Here is a 13,616-nt window from a genome sequence, read left to right on the forward strand (position 1 = left end):
AAACTTAATAGGATTGTATTTTTATAATTGTAAAAGAAATAGAATATTTGACTGGAATGAGTAATTTTATTATGATTGAAGTTTTTGAAGGCATGTAATACAAAAGAAATTTTAATTCAAAGCAAAGAAACAACAGAATAGAGGATCAAACCCAGCTGATGTAGTTTCATGGCCGAGCATCTTTTCTGATCCCCACAGTATGATGCAATCCTCGTCCTCCTTGTACTTTCACTGAGTTCACTGAACTTTGTAATGACAGAAAATGAAAACCAAAGATTGGCAGAGACAGTAGAAGTTGTTTTATTGCATACACAACGATTTTCTTTTTGTAAAAAAAAAAAAAAAAGGAACTGTTCTGGAACTAGAACTGTTCAGGTGGAGGCGGGGCATACGGGAACTTCCAGCGGAGAATACCTCCATCTGCACTGGTGCTGATCAGGGTTCGGCTTCTCGAACAGATTTTGACACTGGTGATGCTGCCCCCATGCGCAATCCCTACGTGGGATATAGATCCTGCGATGTAATCCCAAACCTTCACCAATTTATCATCTCCACCTGGCGAATTGAAAAGTGCAGACAAAAAAGACGTTCTTCATTTGACTTCAAAAGAAAACATAACGCAAATCTGCCTCTTTTATAAATAAATTGAACCGTCACGGAAATAAACGTGTCAGTTATGATTTGATAATAATAATATGGAGCCCAATGTTCACATGTATTCACCTGTGACAAAGTATTTTCCATCTTTGGTGATATCCATGCCATAGATGGCTCCGGCCTGCGTCACCATCATTTCTCTGACCGTCGTGGTCACAGTTAAGTCCCAAAAAGTCACCTGGATGAGAAGTTTGTATACAAGTTTAAGTTGGTCGTGTAAAGATACACAACTCCACAGAGAATTGTATGTATTCATATACGACCTGCACAGCTAATACAGGTAACACATGACATCAGACTGTAGCTGTAGACAGTAGTCAAGTGCCGCGTCAGCCCTCACGCCTGTTTTCTATTTCTATTTCACACCACCTGGACGTTTGACACATTTTTAAATAATATAATAATAATTATATATTTTTAGAATGATTCGTTGTGTTCTGTCTTGTAGTGTTGTTCGACATTTTATGCAACTATTTAACTGATGCTGACTGATTTTTCATTTGTCCAACCATGCGGAAATCCCACCGAATTTCCATGATCAGGAAATGAATCCAAATCAAATACCTTTCCGTTGCTGCCGCTGATAATGATCTGGAATTCCTCGGGGTGGTAGCACAGCGTCTGAAACACTGAGTTGGCGGTGACTAGCTGGAGGCTCACAAATCGCCTAGAAAGGAATGACTACAGTTCATACAGTTCATTTCTAATCTGTCATGCAGGACATAATCCCCCTTTCTAGAAGAAAAGTCTGTGATAACATGATGCTATCGCCAACATTATAGTGAGATGCAGAAATAAATGTATTAAAGTAGAATGATAACACATCAAAAAGATACATAAATATTTGCAAAAGTCATATATATATATATATATATACATATTTATATATATAAAGAGAAAGAATGTATAGAGAAGTGGGCAGTACTCACACTAAATCCCAGATTAAGCAGGTACGATCAGAGCTGACTGAGACGCACTCTTTGTCGTCACTTCTGATTTTGATGCAGTTCACCGACGCCTTATGCTCCTTCATGAACTGCAGAAGCTTGTGGTTGTTCTGTGTCAGTACCCAGACACAAATCTTTGGGGTCAAATAAGATGCAGATGACACAGTTATATCATATGTAACAAGCCTGGGGGCTTTAACACCACTGTTTTTGACCATGGTTTTTGAGGTGGATAATATATTATATACTGTGACTCTTGAGAGGGGCCAAAAGCAAAAAAAGATACCTGAATATATGGCTTAGATCTAACTTTAATTTTGCTGATAAAATTGTATAAATAAGGAGAAAATAAATTATTCAAGGACGGGGCTAATTTCTGGAAGTTTACAGGCTAAACAGGATGTTTACAGACCATAAATTGAGCCTTTTTACATCAAACTGATGAAATCACAGGTGTTTTATTTGCCTTAAAGCACTCAAAATGCATTGTTTTCGGCCGTGTGTCTGCAGCTCCACTAACAGAGCCGATCTCCTGGAGAGCCAGAGAAGAGAGGAAGCAGCTGAGACCAGCTGTGGTGTCGGAACTTCTAACACATCGGCAAAAACGGCTCATTTAAAGCACTTTAATGTAAATAAAAGATGTGAGGAGTTCATCATTCAAGTTCAGAACATTGCCCAGTTTGTTTCATGAGTCAGTCTGGATGCTGGACCATTGGATGACCATTACTTCTACAAAAATAATGCCATTGCGACCTATTAGGAGCAACGCAGGGGGAAAAACAATAAAATGGCTAAGAAAGAAAACAAAGCCATCTGTCTGATCAGTGATGTCACATGACCTACAAGTCTACCTGGCCTTCTCCTCCACCACTGATGATCCTCCTGGAGTCACTTGTTCCAGCGATGGCTGTCACACCCATGCTATGTGCATTATGAATGGTGAACAATAAGTTTCCTTTGCGGGGACAAAATGCTCGGATCTTGCCATCATTCCACGCTGCAAAAATGTAGACAATTCAGAAAAAAAAATCAGACACTAATATTAAACAGTTTTAGAGACGTTCCTACCACTGATGATGCTTTGGGAATCCCTCATGAACTCCAGGGCGTTACAGAAGACGTTGGGCACAGTGATTCGAAGCCGCTCTATGGGGCTCTTGGTGTGCCATAACCGGATGTCTCCCTCAGAGCAGGTCGCAAATATCTCCGGTTTTTCACTGAAACACATGAAAATGTGCTCTAGAGAAATAGTAACGTAAATATTGGAAAACAAGGAGAAGAACAGGGAATTACATCCATTATATTCTTAAAAATGTTACCTGTGTTTCATTTGGTATTGTAAGACCTTTTAAAGCGGTGAAAATCTTAGTTATAAAACATGTAAATATAAAAGCATTTTATTTTTTCTTTTTTTGGGGGCCAGAAAAACAGACAGGGAAATGAGGGAAAACAGAAACTAGAGACCGAAGAAGTGACTGACTTGTACTTCAATTCAAATAGTAATACACAACACACACACACACACACACACACACACACATATATATATATATATATATATATATATATATATATATACACTGACCTTTCTACAGCGCAGACAGCACCACAGCACCTGTGGCTTATAGACCTTATCATATATATATATATATATATATATATATATATATATATATATATATATATATATATATATATATATATATATATATGCCTGGCCTTGTAATTTACTCACCATGGCATGGCAACATCGGTCACAGCTCTGTTGTGGCAGGAGCTCAAGAGGTCAGCATTAAAGTCATCCAAACTGAAGTGATACAGGTGTGACGCCTCTGTGCCGAGAAAGTACTTCTCATCGTTCCCTCTCGCCGTGATGGAGGTCACCTTTTTATCCAGCTGGAGTTTTCTGCAGAGTCACAATTTGAGCGAACAGTAAATGCAGTTATTGAGATAGACGTCCGTCTAAAACAGTATATGGTGGAGGTCCCTACTTGAGAACTTTAAAGTCATCTGCAGAACAAAGAACAAAAGCACCGGATCCACATCCTACGAGCAGCTCGCCTGACTCCAGAAGCTTCAAGGCTGTGACTCCCTGAACAAGAAAAGATGGTGGAACTCTGATCAAATGAACACAGAGCAGTCTGATCGGCTCCACGTACCATGTGGTATTTGGTCTTGGTTGGACCGTAATGGCTCATGTGCCTCCTATCCATGTTGACTTTCATGATGTCGCCAGTTGTTGTACCACAATAGATGTGTTTATCGTCCTTTGAGATCTAGGTAGAAAATGATGCCATTATTAAAGGGAGTGACTGTTCAACTTGGATTTTTAAGACCAAAACAATCCAGAGCTTTGCGGTACAGCGACTGCAATATGGGCCCTGCAGCGCCAATTCACCGACCAATCTCAAACTCCCTTACCCCCCCACTCAAGAACAAGACCCCAAGATACTAAAGCTTCTCCACTTGAGGCAGGGACTCATTCCTTACCCGGAGAGAGCAATCCTCCCTTTTGCGGCTGAGCAATTCGATAAAGCAGTACAATATGATGTGCATGAAACTGAGTTTATTATTATTAAATTTCACAGTGCAACAGAGGAATTTTTCACTCATCAACAAAATAACTCCAGTGTACAGAAAGAAAATGTTAGTATTAAATGCCTCACAAATGCAGAAGCTTTTCCAAGTATCTATGTACTAAATATTGATACAGCCCACATAAATATCAAGATGATATTAGACAAACAAGTATGTAGCAAAAATACAGGTACAATACCATGCAATAAAGTATCACAGTATTTTATTGTATGCAAATGTTTGAAATGTGTTGTAAGTGAATAGATCTGACAATAGAGAGAATCAAAACAAGGGGAATTAAGGAGTTTTTACAAAACAAAACACATTCTCCTTCGAAAACAAGCGAACAAATCACGGAGATGAAATACCTCAACGCATGTCATTATCCTTTTCAACTTGTCCGTCTTACACTCGGTCGGGATAATCTTCTTGTTGGACAGGTCCAACTCCCAGACCCGCAATGTTTCACTGCACAAAAACAGAATTCAAAAGCAACAATACTCACAATACGCAGCTTGTTTTCGACTCAGATTTCCTAACAACTCACCAACCGGCCGATATGAAAATGTTTTCATTCGTGTTGGAGAAACGCACAGTGAAGGACTGGCCGACTCGGCCGGCGGACGCCGGACCCCCGCTGATGGCTTGCTTTGTTTTCAGGTCCCAAATCACGATGCTGGGGAATCACAGAGATACGGCCGGGCATTAGGAGTGGGGTCTTTCATGTTCATCTCAATACTCAACTGCAGTGTCTGGACTTTGATTTGGAATCTAGACATGATGTACAAGGCTACGGGGAGAAGAACTCCATTAGCAAGAGAAGGACTGGACTAATAGTCAACAGAAGCTGATGGGTTTTCATAGTTTAAAGCTATTTTACCTTTATAAACTTTTACACTGCAAAACTAGAAATGCCTTTTCTCTGACTTGACACCGATCTACCGAATACCTGCCATCATCCAGACCCCCGAGAGAAGCCAGGTACGTTTCACTGGGGGAGAAGGCCAACGCCTCCACCTTCCCTTTGTGATGCTGGAAATTCCCATGGGCGGCTCGCTGAGCGTAGTCCCAGACAAACAGGGGAGCCTGGCGAACCAAAGCATATCCAAAATTTTAAATCGGCCAAGGCTCAAACAGAAGGAAGCACAAGTGGTGCATATTTAAATCCTAACAATGGTCTCTGCGATGAAAGGCTTGAAGGAAGGTGGGTATAGATAGAAAGCAGGTCAGTCGACATTTTTGCATGAGCTTCTAGTCTATTGGGAGTTGGGAGCATATCCCAGCTACCTGGGGTGTGAGGCACATGTAGAGCCACTGAAACCGCTTTACATTTGTGGACTGTGGGAAACCAGGAAACCAGAATGTCTGATGCAAATAAATAAACAGAGGGGAGCACACTATACATTGACAGAGTAAATGAGAGACTCTTGAGTTACAACAGCAGGAAAGTGTTGCGTTCAAGCACTTTCTTCTCCAAGATTCCTCCATTTATCTTCATCACTACACCATCACTAAGAACCACAGTTAGGTTGAGTTCAATCATTAACAATGGTCTAACTGGAAGATACAACCAAGGAAGCCCTCAGACAGTGAGGTGAAGACAGTGAAATACCCAACTATCGCTCCTGAAACTAGAAAAACAGACTCCCGCCATTGACCTCAGTCGGCAGTACCTTGCTGTTCATGACGAAGACCTGACCAGAGGCGATATATTTCCCACTTCTGGACACAGAGAGGCAGGATATGTTGTCCGTGTGTCCATGAAGGAACTCCTGTTTGCCATCACTAAGCCTCTTGATAACCACTGTGTTTCCCAGAGGGTAGACCAGGTTCTGCTTGTCGGGGTGAAGCCAGAGACCAGAAAGCACATAACCTACAGAAATGAAGAATTTGTGTAGTCAACAGTTACCCAATTGAATGGAGTGCAGTTTATTTAGGTCTATTTTGGGGTTTCCAAACCCTACAAGGCTCACAGTAACCATGCCCTTACACTTGGCATGACCCTTGCAGGATACCTTGGTGTAAGACCAGTTCTGGCACTTTAAAACTGCAGCGATCCTTTTCTAGCAAGCTTGGAAAAGAGAGAACTTGGGACTTTATTCTTATATAATTAGTGTTTAATTATAGCTATTTTTTCACTTCTGCCTTCTCGTGAATCATGCATCCATATCGAAGATTCTCAACCCAATATTATTTATTTATTCCGATTCAAACGACATGTTTCTCAAACAAACGCATCCGTTGACCGATTTACCGTTGAATCCTAAAGCAGATTCCAGTTCAAGATTTAAAATGCCCTGAGTGTCAATCGACATGACGCTTCATGAGTATATGTTCCACTTGTGTGTCGCTTGTACTGCTTCTACAGCTGCTCCTTTCTTTTCTTATTCGCCCAAGCTTTGATCAGTCGGTGCTGCCTTTCATTGTCCGATAACGCTTTCATTTTCATTATTACATTCCATACAGGTCATTCAGCAGACACTTTCATCTCAAGCGATTTAAGTTCATGTCACATCATTGGAGGCTTAAACCTTGAGCAACAATGGATTCAACAAACGTCAACTAAAAGTAATAGTGACACCAGAAGTGTTATTCAGTGTTGTTTATACTAATAACCTTCCGCGAAAGTATATTAGTACCGTAATTTACGTGAGGATCATTGAGCTGGGAGCGCCACCTACTGGACTCTGAAAGTAAAGCAATAGTGGACAACCTGTGAGACGAGATACTGTGTATGTAGCCAGCGTCGGAGTGGCGACCTTTTTCCAGGGTGTCCCCCATATATCTCCCGAGGAAGCAGCGGTTGAACAGAAATGGAGTTTTGTCAGCCCAATACTCATAATCTAAATTATCATTTGGATAGTTCAATACTCTAACCCTTTTACCGAGAAAATAAAATTTAAAGTAATGTAATTCACTTAAAAATAATGTATCAGCAGAACTTTTTAATGTATATTTCAACACCAGTTACAGTCACGTGAATGAAGCAATCAGTACAGTAAAACAGTATGAAAGTATGTTGAATTGAAATGTGAAGAATAAATGAGGAATGGGGGTTCATTATGACATGCACTTCAGAGATGCAAACACCCCAACAATGAAGCACCCTTGTTGTATGAAATAACAGTAAAAGCAGTGCGAACAAGAAGAGCACACTGGTCAGCTCTGTTGTTTGAAGACACTTAACCGAACTTCAGAAGTCCAAACAATTTGGGTTAAGAACACAAAAGGTATAAACATATATGAAATAATAGTCTTGATAAAGCGATTAAATATTCCCTCCCGCCGCATCATTACCTTGCACAGTCGTATTTGTAGCGTAAATGATTTTGTTACAAATCTGAATAGTAATACAGTATACACTTGAATGGAAGCAGGTCTCATGTCACCTGTCTGCAGGTGGGTTATTTACACATGCAGGGAATAAATGTCCTTTAAAGTCAAAGCATTGAGGAAAGTGCGCTGATAAAAAGCAACTTTTTCTGATGATTCTTGGCGAGAACATGTCCATGTCTGAAGTGATCAGTCCCTGTTATTAGTGGTCCAAAAGAGGATTTGGAAAAGTGAATCTAAATGATTAAACAAAAATATCTTTGATACCAATCATCAAAACAAGTCACCATGTAGAAATCTTACATGATGTGCTTCCATGACCCTCGGACATATGTTCAACTCTGGCTCTTCTCAGTGGTGGCTTCACAGCTAAGAGGATCTTGAGACAAGTTCATTGGCACCTGCTGCTCGGTGTGTGTCCTCATGTGACGATTGAGACAATGACTCCAGGAGAACCTCTGACCACACGTCAGGCACAGATAGGGTTTCTCACCCGTGTGTATCCGCTGGTGCTTCAGCAGTGACCTGTACCGTGTGAAGCTGGCTCCGCACTCTTCGCAGGGAAAATTATCAGATTTGATGTGTACGTGTCGCTCGTGCTCCTTCATGTTGCCCAGTTGCGAGAAGCCTTTCCCGCACACAGGACAGAGGTGCGGTTTCTCCCCGGAATGGATCAATCTATGAATGTTCATATCTCGGCGGGAAAAGAATCCTTTGCTGCAAATGACGCACTTGAACGGTCGCTCCCCGGTGTGGCTCCTCATATGTCTCTTCAGTCCTTCGGAGCGGGAGAAGCAGCTTTCACACACGGTACACTTGAACGGCTTCTCACCTGTGTGAGAGCGTACGTGGCGCCGGAGCTCCGACGCCTTGAAGAAACCCAAGCCACAGTCGCTGCATTTGTGAGGTTTCACCGGCTGATCCTCGTGAATCATCTGATGCGTCTTGCAGTGGCCCGCCTCAGCAAAGCCCTTCCCACAGACGGAGCAGGTGAATGGCTTCTCCCCAGTATGAACCCGCTCGTGTCGGATCAGTTTGTGCAGTTTCTTGAAAGATTTGTCGCAGTAGGAACACTGATGAGGTACCTTTGGTCCTTTGGCGTGCGTGCGTCTGTGCCTCTCTAACTTGGACGGCCTGTCGAACACTTTACCACAGTCTGGACACGGGTGCTGGTTAGTCCTGTTGTGGGTGTTTTGGTGGCGAAGCAACTTCTCCAGCTGTGTAAAACTCTTGTCGCAATCTTTGCACTGATGGCGAGTCTTTGGCATCTTTGAGTGTATCGGTTTATGTCTCTCCAATTTGGATGGCCGGTCAAAGATTTTCCCACAGACGGGGCAGGGGTAACACCGGAATATGCGACCTATCTCTGGCTCCCGGGGCGTAGGGTCGTAGTCGCTCGAGTCATCGGTGGTACCTGAATCAGACTCTTCTTCAGCGTTGTCATTCACCTGGTCTATGTCTGCAGAGCAACCACAAAAGAACAGACAGTCAGTCATGTTTCAATCACAATGTTCCTACTAGTGCGTTAGACGTTTATGGGTTGATAATATGGATGGTTCAGGACAATACTGGATTGTAACGGGCAGGGATGGTGGAGGAGAGGAGTCACGGGTGGAGACGGCTGTCACAGAAGAAAGGCAGTGAGAGTGAAAGGAACTCTATAGGACAAGCTGTGACACCTGCCACGATGTACAGTTTAGATCAGTGATTCTTAACCTTAGGGCTGAGGCCCACGGTTGGGCCGCGAGCGCCCCCTAGAGGGCTCACTAAAAGTTTTCTTGTTTTAGCTGCAAATCTAAACAACTACAGAGAAGTTCTTGAAAAGAAACAATGATTAAGAAAGTGATGGTGCCCCCAACTGTTCATGAAAGCACCTGTTGAAGCAGTTTTAAAAATGAATAACATTATTTATGGCAATACTTTCAATTACATTTACTTGTATCTTCTTTGGAGTTTAAACAAAATATTTTTTTTTTTTACTTTATGATATTTAGACACGGTTTTATTGTATTCAGATCTCAACAGTTTGCATCAAGTGTATTTTTTTCTTTAGTAAATTTGATGAATATGACTTGCACCTGGTTCTGCAGCTCGTTGGACTTTTCTATGGCAAACATATTTGCAATGATCACATGGTGTCGTGTCATTTCTCAAGGTTTTGGTTTGTTTTACCTGTAAGTAGATGAAATATGGTTATTGATCACAAATGAAATCAAAAGTAATGAGTCAGTTCTACTGAATGGGCCCCGGGTCCATTTGTTCAGGGACAGGTGGGCCCCGAGATCAGAAAGGTTCAGAACCCCTGGTTTAGTCTCAAGCAATTCGCTCAACTCGTGATCTTGGAACGCCCCCTACTGTCTATACATGCACACCACACGAGCAGAGAGATATGAACAGCAGGAACAGACAATACTTTTGTTTGGTGTATGTCATTAGAATGTTCAATCCAAGTTGCTAATATATTAACCTTGTGAAAAAACGTTCATCAGACGCCAGCAATTTGTAGACTAGATCACATGACCTACAGTCTTCCCTCAATGGAGAATTTAGTTATTTTACACTGGTTAGATTGTGAGAGGAACTGTCCTGCTCGAGGGGTCGGGTAAAAGGAGAAGAGAAACAAGTAGAAGACAAAAAAGGTGACAAATGAGGGCATGAAGAGGACGGGTGCGACGACGGTCATTGAAATATGTTAACGTACAGGAGCCTGACATAGTCTAAAGCCAAAAGAAGATAAGGATGCTATGGTAATGAAACTAAGTACTTTTGAACTTCATTCATAGGTTGACCCATTCTATATAGCAGAAGAAATAAGTTTAAAACTACTATCGTGAACAAAAGTCCACCACACGCTCCACAACTGTCACACACTGGTGTCGGCTGTCAAACGCCACGGAGCTGGACAGCACGCCGCGTCATGTTCACATGAAAGTGCAATGCTGCGAGTGAGGCATTATCGTGAGATGCAGAATTGTCATCATGGAGTTTGTGTTTGGCGGTAAATCGTGTACGATATGTTATATACCCATCCCTACTTTTCACCAGTCAGGTGTCTGAAGACTGGAATCCGTTGTTTCAGCTGGCCCTGCTTGGTTAACCGATGTGTGCTTGTTTGGTTGGCACAAATCTGTGCACCCACTGCAGAGCCTTTGTGAGTTACCCCTGTATTAGTGTATACCTGCAGAAAATTGGTGGTTATTTTCACCTACATAATTTTTTCCATTGTTATCATGGGAACTCACAGACCAAGCAATGTCCAGAGCGGAAATGTCATGGACAATCCTGCCTAAGTGAATGATGGGAGCCAGATTAGGAAGTGGGTCAGGTGCAGACAGGAGAAACCTTAGAGAGAACTTTGTGCTACAGATTCAGGAGACTACACGCTAGAACGGTAGTGTGGTAGTTGAGACCACAGACAGTCCAACACCAAGACAGTTAGGGGCCAGAGACTGAGTCGAGGCCGAGGACCAGGGCGAGACCAAGTGATAATTCTTTTACACCACACACACTCGTGTATGGGGAAAAAACAGTGATCAAATTTATTACAAAACCTATACAAACAAAATAAAATTGTCGTACCACCCAACCCTGGTCACACTGATTCATAAAACATAACATTTCACAGCAAAAGTGGGTTGCGCCACTGTTCCGTTTGAGTGATCTGAGGCAATAAAGTTTTGCTTAAATCCCACAAATCTGTGTGAGCAGATAAACTAACATGACCATTGATATATATTAAGTGAAGCCACATCTAATAGACAAACACTTACATTCTTCCTTGGGCTCCGTTTTAAATTCGGGTTCTGTTTCTGGTCCCATGACTACAGTCTGCGAGGACACACACAAACTCAAGGTCAAACATTTTTTTGTTCGTATCGTTCCAGTACAACAAACACAAGACAACAATGCCACTGTTCCAAAGTCGTCTAGCTCGGCGAAGCACTGCAAACCGACACCATAATAACGTTTGGTTGCGCAAAACATTTCTCTGCATTACCTGGGTGCATCGAATACTGGTTGAACATTAAGACCAAGAACATTTCATTGATTAGAAACCATCGGTTGAGAAGTTCGCTCTGACGAAAGGTGAACGCTGCAGACACAAGAATGTAATACGACCATGATCATAACTTGCTTATGATTCGCAGTTGCGCTCAATGGGGCGAGGCAAATCGCCGAGGCCTGTCTCACTGCAACAAAAATGAAATGTATCACACAGACACGTGTCCCATTTAAACGTATATACAGTGAATTGTGCAAATTGTTGCCAACTCGACACAACCGAATGGCTGATTCTAAGACATGCAAAACCAAACAAAAGAGAAGCCACCTCTGTTTGTTCGCGTTAATATACTAAATAACCTTATCTGACGTCCTAGCTGTTGTATCTACCTCCCGCCGCGACCGTTTCACAAAGACAGATGTGCAGAAGAGGTGAATTTGACACCCAAATTCTGGCGAAACGAGCTGGTAAATAAAGCTAATGGCTAATGCTAACACGCAATAATTAGGTTAGTTTGTGTCATAAAAAACAATGCATACCTGTTTGCAATCGCGGTTTACGACTAGTTACTTCAGATACCACACCAACGCCAGATATATCGTGTAGTGTTGCGAAATATATTGTGTTTAAAGGAGAAAATACATGGCTGGACGAGCAGACTGGCTCTGATGCCCCAGGGTGCTGCTCGCGTGACGCGTTCAAATGCTCGGCGTAAGCTACGTAAAACAGTGTTACATTATGTTACCTACATTTACTGTGAACGAAAAAACGCTTTTGATCATCGAAATGGAGATGATTATTCTTGCAAAATCAATTTCTTTGATCGTATATTTCACACACAGTTTGGGGTCTGACCGAACAAGTGTGTACTACGGTAATACAATAGTAAGTACAGTAATCGTACAGTGGATTAGTTTGTTTCAGGGTCAATTGACAACCATGTGTTTATCATATTAATGGTTTGCAAATTCCTATTCACTCCGGACTTAAATGAAGCCTTGCATGTACTCTTGCAATAAAAATGTGATGAACATACATTTGTCACTCTGTGATGGGATGTGTGGTTTTAGATTTACTCTCCATGTTTATCTGAACGGCGTGAAACGTGTCATGTATCACTTTCATCAGAATCAGAATCAGAAATCAGAAGAATATATTTATTAATCCCAGGGGAAATTATGTTCGTATCATGCTCTGTACTCAACATATCACAATAAATTAAAAATAGATAATATTATAAAGTGCAAAAAAGCTATACTGAAGAGCTTAGAAACCATGTGAACCATGTGCAAGAAAATGCAGTTCAAGAAGAATCCTTCGCTGTGATTTTTTTTCAGAGATGAATTGTACGTTTTCATTGCCACAGGAAGAAAGAACCGGAAGCGTATGAGTCTGTTGAGTCTGTTCGTGTCCGCCACCGTTAATCTGCTGCCCCAGCAAACCATAGCGAACAGAATTGCACTGGACACCACCGACTCATAAAACATCCTCAGCATTGTCCCGCAGATGTTGAAGGACCTGAGCCTCCACAAGAAATAGAGACGACTCTGTCCTTTTTTGTAAAGGGCCTCAGTGTTCCGAGTCCAGTCCGGTTTATTGTCTATGAAGACCCCAAGATATTTATAGTCCTCAACCATATCCACATTGACCACCCCCGTATGGAAACGGGGGTCACAGGAGACTTGGTCCTCCTTTCATGTCTCTCAATTCACAGTCACTGAGGTAACACACATTGAAAAGCAACTACAATTAATCCAATCCCTTAAAATCAAAAGGGTCACATGCACACGCACTCATTTTTTAAGGCCCACAACCTTAACCTGTTGAAACATTTCTGATATTGGATATTTCTGATACGATAATTGACAAATGGATTAGTTGCTCTCAGATCAGGCTCTGGAACCATCAGCGCAACAAAGTATTGAGGCCACATTTGGAGCAAATAAAATGTTACTGTTAACTACTTACAACGCCATCATTCGACGAGTTGCATTTTTATCAACCTGTACGCATCATATGCTGACAAGATGACTAGTCAACTGTCAATATAGTTGTAATGTATTCCAGGTGCTAGAAACCAAACCACTGCAGCATGTTTC

General features: G+C 41.8%; 2 protein-coding genes across 2 annotated transcripts; both read right to left on the reverse strand.

Moving 5' to 3' along the window:
• Positions 1-328: 328 nt before the first annotated feature.
• Positions 329-6,530, reverse strand: LOC128754352 (cilia- and flagella-associated protein 52-like). The gene is made up of 14 exons (XM_053856905.1): positions 6,436-6,530; positions 5,855-6,054; positions 5,131-5,267; positions 4,729-4,857; positions 4,550-4,649; positions 3,764-3,880; positions 3,596-3,696; positions 3,340-3,510; positions 2,673-2,821; positions 2,456-2,601; positions 1,587-1,738; positions 1,222-1,324; positions 724-835; positions 329-555 (listed from the first exon to the last, which is right to left on the reverse strand). Exons 1-14 carry the CDS (start codon positions 6,494-6,496, stop codon positions 362-364), a joined length of 1,872 nt encoding a protein of 623 aa, XP_053712880.1. The 5' UTR covers positions 6,497-6,530; the 3' UTR covers positions 329-361.
• Positions 6,531-7,106: 576 nt separating this feature from the next.
• Positions 7,107-12,201, reverse strand: LOC128754354 (zinc finger protein 501-like). Its single transcript, XM_053856907.1, has 3 exons — positions 12,057-12,201; positions 11,285-11,342; positions 7,107-8,973 (listed from the first exon to the last, which is right to left on the reverse strand). Exons 2-3 carry the CDS (start codon positions 11,331-11,333, stop codon positions 7,850-7,852), a joined length of 1,173 nt encoding a protein of 390 aa, XP_053712882.1. The 5' UTR covers positions 11,334-11,342; positions 12,057-12,201; the 3' UTR covers positions 7,107-7,849.
• Between the last annotated feature and the right edge of the window lie 1,415 nt (positions 12,202-13,616).

Source organism: Synchiropus splendidus, chromosome 2, assembly GCF_027744825.2.
Source record: "Synchiropus splendidus isolate RoL2022-P1 chromosome 2, RoL_Sspl_1.0, whole genome shotgun sequence".
In the NCBI taxonomy this organism is placed as follows: Eukaryota; Metazoa; Chordata; class Actinopteri; order Syngnathiformes; family Callionymidae; genus Synchiropus; species Synchiropus splendidus.

Excerpts from the sequence above, each read along its gene's own strand:
- LOC128754352 (XM_053856905.1), bottom strand. The coding sequence starts at position 6,496 with ATGTCGATTGACACTCAGGGCATTTTAAATCTTGAACTGGAATCTGCT. Across the intron at positions 4,650-4,728 it reads ATTTTCATATCGGCCGGTTG|TGAAACATTGCGGGTCTGGG; the intron begins GTGAGTTGTTAG and ends GTTTTTGTGCAG. Across the intron at positions 1,325-1,586 it reads TGCTTAATCTGGGATTTAGT|GCGATTTGTGAGCCTCCAGC; the intron begins GTGAGTACTGCC and ends ATTCCTTTCTAG.
- LOC128754354 (XM_053856907.1), bottom strand. The coding sequence starts at position 11,333 with ATGGGACCAGAAACAGAACCCGAATTTAAAACGGAGCCCAAGGAAGAA. Across the intron at positions 8,974-11,284 it reads AACGGAGCCCAAGGAAGAAT|ACATAGACCAGGTGAATGAC; the intron begins GTAAGTGTTTGT and ends GTTGCTCTGCAG.